This window comes from Elephantulus edwardii, unplaced genomic scaffold, assembly GCF_000299155.1.
Source record: "Elephantulus edwardii isolate Elephantulus edwardi_28Jun2011 unplaced genomic scaffold, EleEdw1.0 scaffold00008, whole genome shotgun sequence".
In the NCBI taxonomy this organism is placed as follows: Eukaryota; Metazoa; Chordata; class Mammalia; order Macroscelidea; family Macroscelididae; genus Elephantulus; species Elephantulus edwardii.
Window position 1 is genome coordinate 520,850 of NW_006399758.1, and position 13,076 is coordinate 533,925.

At 38.8% G+C, this 13,076-nt stretch overlaps 1 protein-coding gene across 1 annotated transcript in view; it reads right to left on the reverse strand.

The window, feature by feature from the left end:
* SPIDR (scaffolding protein involved in DNA repair) overlaps window positions 1-13,076 on the reverse strand; it is a 404,690-nt gene that overhangs the window by 134,500 nt on the left and 257,114 nt on the right. The window contains exon 13 of the mRNA XM_006880525.1: window positions 4,953-4,964. Within this exon, the coding sequence (XP_006880587.1) occupies window positions 4,953-4,964 (12 nt within the window). The remainder of the gene's footprint in view (window positions 1-4,952; window positions 4,965-13,076) is intronic.

Genomic DNA, 13,076 nt, shown 5'->3' on the forward strand with positions numbered 1-13,076 from the left:
CAACAAACAACAACATGAACAACAGATGTAAATCTAGTCCTATCCTGTGTTCTCACTATACCTGTAGCCTTCATTTTGTCAATCCATCGCACTAAGCTTCTTCGTCTCTTTGTTGATCCTCCGACATTTCCAAGCATGATGTCCTTTCCTAAGGAACAACCCCTCATAAACATGCCCTAGGGAGCTCTGTTGGCTTAGTGGTAAGAAATTTCACTTCCAACTCAAAGGCTGTTACTGTTATATGCCGAGATTGTCCGTCTTTTTTGCAGAGTAGCTGGTAGATAAGAATCCTGTGCGTTTAAGTTTGCAGTGCAGCGTCTTACCAACCTAAAGATATACTTTTTAAATCTATCAGCTGCTTCAAAGGAGCACTCTTCTCTGACAGCATAACTCAAAGGTATCCATTTTTTTTTTCTGCCAGCCTATTCACCGTTCAGATCTTAGATGCACAGCAAGTGAATGAAAAGACCATGACCTGAATCAGACGGCACCTTTAGTTTATAAAATGGCATCATTATTCCTCAATAATTTGAAGAGGTCCTTAACAGCAGACTTTTCCACTGCAACATATCTTTTGATTTCTTGTCTGCTAGTGACAAGGTTATTGATTATGGATCTCAGTAAGACAAAATAATTGAAAATAGTTTCAATCTTTTCTCCATTTATCTTTACGTTGCTTATCAGACCAGTGAAGAGGAATTTTGTCTTCTTGATGTTGAGATGTAATTCACATTGGAGGATGTATAAAATAAGAAGAGAAAAATCTGGTATTTCTCAAGCTTAAAGAACTGAAAAACAATTTCAAACCTTCATTTGCAATACAGAGAGATGGTATGAGCAAAATAATCAATGATCTAGGAAGCATCAAAAGAAGACAGAGGGACACAGTCACTGTACCAAAAAGAATTGGTCGATTCTGTAATATTTCAGAAAAGAACATATGAACAACATTCAATGGTAATGAAAGAAAAAGAGTTCAAGTTGTACTGAAAGAACTGGCAAAAAACAGTCCCAAGAATTGATGAGACATTAAGGCAGTGAATGTGAATGTGAGTGGAATACTGAGAAAAAGAGGGTGAGAGTGGTTGCATAATGCAAAGATAAAATCCTCAAAATGTATTGTCTATATACAATTGTCTGAAAGATGATGTCTGTTCTGCTGAATAGATTCTAAACAGAAACAAAAAAAGTAAATCACACACACTAAATAGTTAACATAGCATTTTTTGTTGTATGCATTTTACCATAATAAAAAAGTTTTGTCATAGTGTTTGACACTGTGAAAGGAAATAAGAAAGGAAGAAAGATATCTATAAACAAATAATTGACAAGAAACCTAAAACACAGGAAGATTCAAAGTAAAATGATGGCCAAAATGTTTGAAGCAAATAAAGGTAGAGGCAATGATTTTTAAAAAAACAAGATAGAAGATGGTTTCTAGGAAAAGCGTAATTAAAGACACAGTGATCACTAGTATGGTTCAAAGTATGTAACTTACTAGGACGGCATACAATTCTAAGTATTTTAGCCTCAGTGTTGTAGTACTAGGTACACTTTTGCCAACATGAGATGGATCTTGGTACAAAGCAGAGTACCAACGAAATGTCTGTGCTTTATTGACTACGTTAAGGCATCTGACTGTGTGGATCACAACAAATTGTAGCTAACTTTGAGGAAAACCAGAATCCATACAAGAATCCATACCGAGAACACTTGACTATGCTCATGCAAAACCTAAACTCAGACCAGGAAGCAGTCCTCAGAACAGCGTAAGGAAAAACTGCACAGTTCAAAATCAGGACCTAAGTGTCTCAGGGATGTGTCCTGTCTCCAAGTTTTCTCAATCTATAGGAAGAACAAACCATTCAGGAGACTGCACTTCATAAGGAGGAATGTGGCATCAGCAACACTCCTGGCACCAGCTGTCAGGAAAATAAAAAGATTAATTGGATGGGGAAAATTTGCAGCCAGGGAACTATCTCTCCAGAGTACTCAAACAATGGTGTCAGTCTAGAGACTAAGACGTGCTTGATACAGGCTATGGTCTTAGCAATTACATGTTAAGAGAACTGGAAAAGGACTAAGGATGACAGAAGAACTGATGCCTTTTGAGTTGTGGTGCTGGAGAAGATACCATGAACATACCATGGACTGCCATAAGAACCAAAAAGTCTGTCTTGGAGAGGGTGCAACCAAGTTGCTCCTTAGAGACTAGGATTTTGAAACTCCATCTGACATGCTTTGGGCACATGGCCAGGATAGTACAGTCTATGGAGAAGGGCATCATGCTCAGCAGGGTGGAGAGACAAACAGCACAGGGGAGGAAGACCCGAGATAAGAGAAAGTGACACTGTAACTACTGGGTTAATGGGGGTAGGTGTGTTGGTCAGTGAGATCGGTTCAGGACAGCACAGGTTTAAGAGCTGTTGTACATAGGGTCATTATGAACTGCAGGTGAATCAATGACACATAACAAGAACAATAGCCTCAAAATACAGAAAACAAGGTATTAAAACAAAGGGGGAAAGAAATGAATTTAACAAAATTTCAGTATACTTTGTAATCATTAACGGTCCATCAAAGTGAAAAAGACTGAGAAAAATTGTATATCCCTAAGTAAGTTAGATTTGCTGAGTCCATATTTTGCCATAATGTTAGTTTCAATTAATTTACAAAAATAAGTAACATACAGAATATGCTCTCTGCTAAGAGTATCATTAAATGAGAGATTTACATATATAAACACACACACACTGCACAAGGCCTTAAATTCCCTAACCTGCTACTGTAATCTCTAAGGTTTTTATTTTCATTTTAGTTCTTTTTAAACTTTATTTATTAATCATTCCACATTCCCCGCCTTTTTTCTGCCCCCCCTCAGCCTACCTTGCAATGCACTCCTTGTTCCAGATTATTCTATACATACAATGAATAATCATTTATTTTTTTAGTAAGTTCTTCCCCTCATCTGTTCTACTGCAGTGTTCATTATCTATCCAATCTTTCCCCAGTCCCTCCCCGCCCTGACCCCTATCCTATTTTTTCATCAGCTGTATTATGCAGTATTTGTTCTTTTGTGACTGAGGTATTTCACTTGGCAAAATGTCCTCATGGCTCACCCATGTTATATAATGTTTTACTATTCCATTATTTTTCAATGCTGTGTAGTATTCCATTGTGTATCACAGTTTTTTATCCATTCATTTATTGATGGGCACTAGGGTTGCCCCCACTCCTTTGCTACTGTGAGTAATGAAGCCATAAACATGGATGTACAATCTTTAAATTCCAACATGTGGTATGTTTATTTGATCTATGAGTTAGGAAAAATAGAAAATTTTCAGATGTAGAAAAATGTTTATACACACAAAAACACACATGTTCGTTGCTGTTGAGTCTCACAGCTGACCCTCCAGCAGGTTTTCAAAGACTGTAATTGCACAAAAGGAGACTGACTGCCCATCTTTCTCCCATGCAGCAGCTGGTAGATTTAAATTGTCTGCCTGTGGGTTGGCAGCACAACTCGTTATCAATTAGACCACCAGAGCTTCCACAGAGCTCCTATGCATATGCATGTGTACACACACACTGTTGTTGTTGTTATCTATTGCCTTCAAGTCAAGCAGAACTCATAGGGAACCTATGAACAAAAGGCCTGAAGCCCCTCTATTTCTATTGATATTTATCAAAGTTCATACAGTTTCTGGAGGCAGGTTATTTAGAAAGTGGATTCCACTTCTGCTGTATTAGGTGTAAATTTCATATATTGTATATAATCTGACAAAAAATTGGTCATAATTTATCAAATATACATAAATTACTTAAAATTAAGTTTTAAGAGACTAAGTTAATATTTTAACGAAAAGTACAAGTTTATTAAGAATGTAAAATCAAGGTTAGGTTTATGCATGAAGTAAACTGTAGCCTTTTGATATACACATACACCAAAACAAAACCTGCCACCAACTACATTCTGACCCATAGTGATGATTTAGGGTAGAACTTCCCTATAAGTTTTCCAAGGCTGCAAATATATACAAAAGGAGGTGGTCAGATTTTTCTCTTGGAGTAGGCAATAATTGGGATCATACAGTTAGACCTTATTTTTTACTTCTTTCACTCAGCATAATGTTTTCAAGGTTTATACATTTTATAGCATGCACCAGAATGTCATTTCTCTTTATGACTGACTAGGATTCCATTGTACATATATACAAGATTGTTATGAAAATTCTGTTTTATCTGATGCTGCTGTTATTATGTACCACTGAGTATGAATCAATTAATACCTGACCATTCAGCAGATTTTCAAAGGCAGTAAACTGTATGGGAATTGACTGCCCTTTTAAAATTGTTGCTATTATGTGTCATCAAGTCGCCTGTGAGGCATAGCAACCCTATGTCAGTAGCTCTGAACCTGAGCCAGTCTCACCAGTTCCAACACACCAACCCCCATTGCCCTAGTCATTGTATTGATCCATTTCATCCAAGGTCTTCCTCTCACGTGCTGTCTCTCTACCTGTCCAAGCATGATGTCCTTCTCTAAGGACTGGTCTCTCCTGGACACATATCCAGAGTATGTGAGACGGAGCATCAAAATCCTAGACTCCAAGGAGAAACTTGGTTTCACCCTCTCCAACACAAACCTATTTGTTTCCCTGGCTGTCCATGGCTATGTTCAGTATGCTTCTCCAGCATCCCAGTTCAAAAGCATCAATTCTTCTCTCATCTTTAGTCACTGTCCATGTCTCTGATGGATAAAGCCTGGATCAGGAGCACCTTAGTCTCTAGACTGATACCATTCTCAGTACTCTGGAGATGTCCGTGACAGCAGATTTTCCCAGTGCAACTCCTCTTTTGATTTCTTGAATGCTGGTGCCAAAAGGGCTGATTGTGGAGCTGAGCAAATGGAAATTGTTAACAACCTCAATCTCTTCTGCATCCATCATGATACTGCCAGCTGGGTCAGTGGTGAGAATCTTTGTCTTCTTGATGTTGATGTTGACATGAAATCCATACTGAAGACCAGAGTCCTCGACTGACATAGCACTTTCTATCTATTGGCTACTATGAATAATACAGCTATTAACACTGGTGTGCTAGTATTTGATTGAGTTCCATTTTCAGATATTGTAGGTATGTATATATACATGGAATTGCTAAGTCAGATATTGATTCTACATAAAAATTTTTGCTTTTAAATAAAATCTTATTTTAGTTGTGATTTAAACAAACATTTTACAGAGAAGTTAGATTTTTATTCATTTTTTGTTGCACAGTTTACCCCCTTGCCCTCCTTTCCTGGCCCCACCAGTTCATTTTTTTAAAAAATATTCATTTATTGTTGCATAATTACCTACCTCCCCACCCCCAGGTCCTCTCTGCAATGATATATCTTTTATTCTGGGCTGTTGTCATGTCTATAATGTCTAATCATATATTTATTTTAGACAGTTCTTTCTTTCAGCTGTTCCAATGCAATGGTAAAACAGATATATACACACTCATGTTTACTGTTAGGTTATTTACAAAAGCAAAGAGATGGAAGGGACTCATGTGCCCATCAACAAATGAATGGAGAGAAAAACAATGGTATATTCATACAATAGAATACTACGCAGCACTAAAAAACAATGCACTTACAAAATATGATACAACATGGTGGGCTTTGGAGCACATCACACTGAGTCAAATATTTCAGTCACTAAAGGACAAATACTGCACAGCACCACTATTTCAAAGCAGGTGTGACATGGGGAGTTGGGAGGAGAATAGAATACATGTAACTTTTTAAAGAAACACCAACTTTATACAGACGATACCGTCAGAACTCTCAATACACAGAATATGATGGTGATAAAGAGTAGAAACAACTTCTTTGGACTTTTGAATGCTGCTAGTGTCATGACAGATAGTAAAGAGATTGATATTATTAACATTAGTTTGCTCAGCTCTACAATTAACACTCTGGGTACCAGTAGCCAAGAAATCAAAAGACGAATTCCATTGAGAAAATCTGCTGTCAGGGACTTCTCTAGAGTACTGAAGAGCAATGTTGTTAATCTGGAGAATAAGGTGTGCCTGATCCAGGCCATGGCCTTCACAATTACTTGCAATGTATCAGAAAATTAGACAATGACTAAGTATGATAAAAGGAGAACTTATGTCTTTGAGTTGTGGTGCTGGAGAGGAGTATTTAATATACCATAGACTGCTTGGAGAACAAACAGGTCCATCCTGGAGAGGGGAAAAACAGGCTGCTCCTTGGAGTCAAGGATTCTGAAGCTCCTTCTGACATACTCTGGGCATGTTGCAAGGAGAGACCAGTTTTTGGAGAGGGACATCCTGCTTGGAGAGGTGGAAGGACTGTGCAAGAAAGGAAGACCTTGGATGAGATGGACTGACTCAGTGACTTCGGTAATAGGGGTTGAGAGAAGACAGAAAATGAGTGGAGGAATGATGTATATTGCATTGAAAAAGAAGAAAGAAAGATCTGTTTAAAAAGGGATATATGAATGGGTACTCTTGTCCTTACAGAAGTCTGGAGTGAAGGCTGTATAGTGAAATGAACTTGGGGGTAGGGATTGAATAACACTGAAAGAGTTTTCTTTTTCTTTTCAAGGAGAGGAGTGATTTGGGGGAACGGGGTAGGCAGGGAGAAAAGTACAAAAAAATGAATGACTGGAAATCCTAAGTCTCTGTAAACTTTCATTAAAATTAAATTTTTTAAATAAAATTAAGAAGGGAGTGTGTCAGGATAGTACTCTCTACATACCTATTCAATATCTATCTTGAACAAATTATTTAAGAAGCTGAACTCTATGAAGAATGTGGCATCAAGACTGGAGGAAGACTCATCAATAACGTATGTCATGCAGATGACCCAACCTTTCTTGCTCAAAGTGAGGAGGACTTGAGGCACTTGTTACAGATGATCAAAGAATACAGCCTTCAATATGGACGGCATCTCAATATCAAGAAAACAAAATTTTTTACCACAGATTGATAGGCAACATCATGTTATATGGAGAAAATACTAAAACCGTCAACAACTTTGTTTTGCTTGGATCCATAATCAACACAGTTTGTACCAGCAGTCAGGAAATCAGAAGGCATATTTATTTGACTGGGAAAGTCTGAAGTTAGGTACCTCTCCAAATCACTGAGGGGCAATGATGTCAGTTTGAGGACTATAGTGTGTCTGATTCAGGCCATGGTCTTTCTGATGACTTGTTATGCATCTCAAAGCTAGACAATAAATGGATGACAGAAGAACTGATGGCTTTGAGCTGTGATGTTGGAAAAGAATAATGAACATTGCAGGGACTGCCAATAAACAAATATTTCTTGGAGAAATTGCAGCCATAGTGCTCTTTGGTGGCAAAGATGATAAAGCTGTGCCTAACATAATTCAAGCATGTTGCTAGGAAAGGGACAGGCAAGACAAGGAAAGGCAAATGGTCAGCGAAGTAGAGGAAGATCTCCAAACAGAGAGACTGACATGATGACTACCACAATGGGCTCCTGTGTGTCAGGAAGTGTGAGGATGACACAGGACAGTACAGGGTTCAAATATGTTGTTCACAGGGTCGCTATGTGTCATATTTGACTTGTTGACACCTAATAATAACAACATTCAAAGTAGATTATAATGTAATATAAAGATGAAATGTTCTTAAATTAAGCCATTGGAAAATAATTCTACTAACTGGTTGTTGTTGTTGTTATGTGCCATCGAGTTGTTTACGACTCATAGTGACCCTATGTAAAAGAGCTCTAAACGCTGTTTTCTCCTGTGCCAACCTAGCCATATCAAACGCACTTATTCCCACCGCTCTAGTCACAGAATCGATCCATCTCATCAAAGGTCTTCCTCTCCTTCACCACCCCTCCACTCTGCCAAACATGATGTCCCTCTCCAAGGTCCAGTCCCTTCTTGCAACATGCCCAAAATACGTCAGACGAAGCTTCAGAATCCTTGACTCCAAAGAGCATTCCAACTTCACCTTCTCCAGGACAAACCTGTTTGTTCTCCTAACAGTCCATGGCATATTCAACACTCTTCTCCAGCACCACAGCTCAAAGGGATCAATTCTCTATCATCCCTAGTCACTGTCCAACTTTCTGATGCATAGCACATAACTGCAAAGACTAGAGCCTGGATCAGGCGCACCTTAGTCGCCAGCCTGACATCGTTGCTCTTCAGTACTCTTGAGAGGTCCCTCACAGCCGACTTACCCAATGCAATTCGTCTCTTGATTTCCTGGCTGCTGTTACCAAGAGTGTTGATTGTGGAGCCAAGCAAACTAAAACTGTTAACTATCTCAATCTCTTCACCATCCATACTGATGCTGTCAATTGGCCCAGTGGTGAGAATCTTTGTTTTCTTGATGTTGAGCTTCAACCCATATAGGAGGCTGCAGTCCTTGACCTTCTTCAGCAAGCGCTCAGGTCCTCCTCAGTTTCAGCAAGCAGGGTTGTGTCATCTGCATAACGCAGGTTGTTGATGACTCTTCCACCAATCCTGATGCCACATTCCTCTTCGTACAGCCCAATGTCTCAGATGATCTGTTCTGCATACAGATTGAAAAGGTATGGAGACAGAATACATCCCTGACGGACCCCCTTCTTGCTTTTGAACCATGTAGTGTTTCCTTGCTCTGTTCTGACGACTGCCTCTTGGTCCAAGTATAGGTTTCGCATAAGCACAATCAAATGTTCTAGGATTCCCATTCTTCTCAGAGTCAGCCACAGCTTGTTGTGATCTACACAGTCAAAAGCCTTTGCATAGTCAATGAAGCACAGATAGACATTCTTTGGGTATTCTTTGATTTCTGCCAAGATCCATCTAACATTAGCTATAATATCCCTAGTACCACGACCTCTTCTAAATCCAGCCTGTACATCTGGCACTTCTCTGTTGACATATTGCTCCAAATGTTTTTGGGTAATTTTCAGCAGAATCTTGCTTGCATGTGATATTAATGATATTGTTCGATAATTTCCGCACTCTGTTGGGTCACCTTTCTTCGGAATGGGAATAAATATCGATCTTTTCCAGTCAGTGGGCCAGCTGGCTGTTCTCCAGATTTCTTGGCACAACTTAGTAAGCACATCCAGGGCAGTGTCTGTCTTTTGAAATATTTCAGTTGGTATGCTGTCAATACCTGGAGCCTTATTTTTGCCAGTTCCTTCAGAGAAATTTGAACTTCCTCCTTCATCACCATAGGCTCTTGCTCATATGTCATTTCATGAAATTCTTCTGTGTCAGCCAATTCCTTCTGATACAGTGACTGTGTATTCCTTCCATGTTCTCTTGATACTTCCTGGATCATTTAACATTCTACCCAAAGTATCATTAAGTATTGCCACCCGTGGCTTGAATTCGTTTTTCAGCCCCTTCACGCTAAGCGAGTTCGGTCCTTTTGATTTTCTGACTCCAGCTCTCTGCACATTTCATTATAATATCTTGCTTTGTCATCCCGGGAAGGATTGGCCATCCACTTCCGAAAATACAGGCCTTTGAAACCCTATGTACAATAGAGCACACTTAGACTATCACTTGGACTAGCAGACATGGCAATTGAGACTGAGATCTTAGAAACAGAAATACAGAGAAGGAACAGCTGTAAGCAGACACTAGTGATTGGAACGTGGAACATGAGAAGCATGAATGTAGGAAAATTGGACATTGTTAAGAGAGAAATGTGACATACTAGGTATTGGCGAAATGAGATTGCTTGGCATGGGACGTTTTGAATCAGACGATTATATGATTTACTATGCCGGGGATGAAATGTGAGGAAGAATGGGGTTGGTTTCATAATTAAAAAAACTGGTTATACAACTTAAAATTTAATCAAAAGATTTTATGTTTTCAGTCAGTAGGTTTTCTTTTCACTCTGTTGGAAGAAGTTTTTTATGAACACAGAGATTCAATTTTTAGAAGGTCCCATTCATCAATTTTTATCCTATCCAGGTTGTACATTTTAGCAGTCCCCTTATACTACAGGCTAGGCCTTCAAAGCTTCATCCCAGTCCAGTTTGTCTCTTATGAACATGGTTTTAAGCTTTACTCTCAAGTCTCTGATCAGTCCAACCATTTAAGTGAGTCCAAAATCAAAGGCAATTGGTTTGTATATAAATCTAAATGCCATTAATGCTTTAAAATTGCAAAGATTACAAACTACAAACAGTAACCAGTTGCTGTTGCAGTTCCAACTCAAGAAGACTATGTATGTCAGACTATAATGTCAGTTTGAGGACGAAGGTTGTCCTGATTCAGGTCATGATCTTTTCAGATACTTGCTATGCATCTGAGAGCTGGACAATGAATGAGGATGACAGAAGAATTGAGGCCTTTTAACTATGGATCTGGAGAAGAGTGTTGAATATCCCACATATTGACAAAAGAATGACCTTGTCTTGTACATGTTTTTCTATTCTTGCTCATGGGCAACCCTCTACCAGGTTTCTAAGGATGTCAATCTTCACAAAGGGAGACTGAGACTGTCCATCTTTCTGTCTCAGAGTTGATGGTATATTAGCACCAGGGACTACTTAAGGCCTCTCAGCTAGCAGCACAATATGCCATCACCACATATCATGTGTGTAAGGAGAGCAATCTGAAAGTGGAGCCTTAACTCATTTCTGGAGGCCAAGTGGGGAAGGCGTTGCTTGGCCATACCAAACGCAGGTGGTTCAACCAGCTCTTCTGAGTGAGAAGAATGGGCAATCTCCTCTAGTTCCTCTGAATATCTGCTGGAGGGTCAGCTATAACTTATGACTTGACAGCAATGACTGAGTGAGTGTACACTGATTTAAAAGTCTTAACATAAGTTTGGAATCCATGTTGGATTTTTAGTAGTTCTGGGCAAGCTCCTTTTTCTATGCCATGAAATTCTAAAGGCAGCTAAATGGTCAACCAAATGGAAAAGATCCATATTGATGATCATTCCCAAAAAGGGGATCCCAAAAAATGTGGAAATTGTCAAACAATATCATTAATATCTTGCACAGAATAAAATCTTACTGCAAATTAATAAAAAATGGCTGAGACAATACATGGAAAAGAAAATGCCAGAAATTCAAGTTGGATTTTGAAGTAATCTTGGAAAAAAGCGTATCACTGTTGATGTCATACAAATCTTGGCTGAAAACAGAGAATAAGAGAAAAATGTTGACTTATTTTATTGACTATACAAAAGTAATCTTATCTCAAAAAACCAAGAAAATATATAATTGTTTTCTTGGAAAATCACAGCATGTGTGGAAAAGTGGAGAGTCAGCAAAAGAGAGGAAGACCTTTAACAAAATGGATTGACATAGTGACTGCAACAATGGGCTTGAGCATGGCAGAAACTGAGGATGGGCAGGATAGGACAGGCAGCCTAGGAAGGGCAGGATAGGACAAGGTTTCCATCTGTTGTTTGCAGGGTCACTACGGGTCACAGTCAATTCAATGGCATCTAAGAATAAGAGAACTATTACAATCACTACACTCTTCTTTTTTTTTTACACTGATCTGTGCATCTGTAGCTTTCCACAGGCTGTCTTGTGCTGCCCACCCAGCCCCGGCTCCACGGTGTGCTGCAGCTGCCAGAGATAGAGTCCTCATCTTACTAGCTCACGAGGCCTTGACATTGAGACACTCAGAGATAGATGAAACCAGGTCTCCCTTATCAGTGGCACACATAGAATTTCATCTACCTAGTCATTTGAATAAAGGCAGCTTCCTCCTCACGGAAAATGTTATCTATAAAATCAGTGCTATCTGACAGGTCTGGGCAGAAAAGAGTTTCATGATTCACTCATTTAGCTTTTTAATCACAAGCGATTTCCCACATGTTGTTCCAATTCAATGGATTTCAAATAGCTTACCAGAAAAACAGCACTTTGTTACTGAGACCTCGCAAAAGTAACTTAAGTAACTTGAGTTGGAGTTTCCTCATTTTAATAAAAGAATGAAGACCTTAACACAGAGAGTCATGAAATTTTAAAATGATTCATAGCTTAAAATGCAGGGCTTGGAACATATGCATCACTGTTTTGGGAGGGATTGTATTTACCAATGATCTTTCACTCTGTTCTTCCTGAAAAAATCCTGACCATCCTGTGGAGTGGCTGTTACTACTTTTGTTAGTTTACACCAACTCAGCAAACCTGATCTTGGCCATTTCGTCATTTGTTGGCCATCTGAATCTCTTCTTTGGTGAAGAGTCTTTTCATAACTTCTGACCATTTTGTAATAGGGCTGGTTGTCTTTTTCTTGTCAAGATGCTGGAGTATTCTAAAATGGTTCACAGGAGTTCCTTATCAAGTATTTCCAAATATTTTTTTTCCTTGTCTGTAGGCCTTATTTTTATCTTATTAGAAGAGTTTTTTTATTTGATTTTTAAAAAATACTAGTTTATTTACAAAATTTGAATACACTGATTTTGAGAACAGATTAGAAAAGTTTCAGTGTACACAAAGATCTGACTTTTTTTTAGAAGTTCCATTCATCTTTATTATCCTCTCCAGGTTATAGATTTTTGGTTTTCTTTTAAAGTATAATTAGGCCATAGATTAGGCTCATATATTTGTTCCATATTAGGGCTTGCTTTGTGTGGAACCAGTGAGCCTCAGGTCATTCTCGGTCAGTAGAAGGCAAGGACTCTTCAATGGAACGTTTATATCTGAGAATTCTTCCCTTGGTAGCTGCCTGAACACCGTAAATGTAGGAATGGAGAAAGAACTAGAAACTAAGCTACAGATTTTAGAAGAAGTTTTTTTTTTGTTGCTGTTGTTCAATAAGAAAAATCTAGTGGCAATCGTTTTAATGCAATAAAGGTGAAAACTGAGCATAAAGAGAATCACTGGAATGTCTACTTTATCAGCATGAGATTATGGCTAAATATTTTTCCCTTACGTAAGAATACAAAAATAGCATGTAAAAGTAGCCTGACCCAAACTACAACAGTAGGGACTCCCTGCTCCCCCCGCCACCTTCTGGAGCTTTTCTGTTGTTGTTGTTGTTGTTGTTATGTGCCATCGAGTCGTTTCCGACTCATAGCGACCCTATGCACAACAGCTCT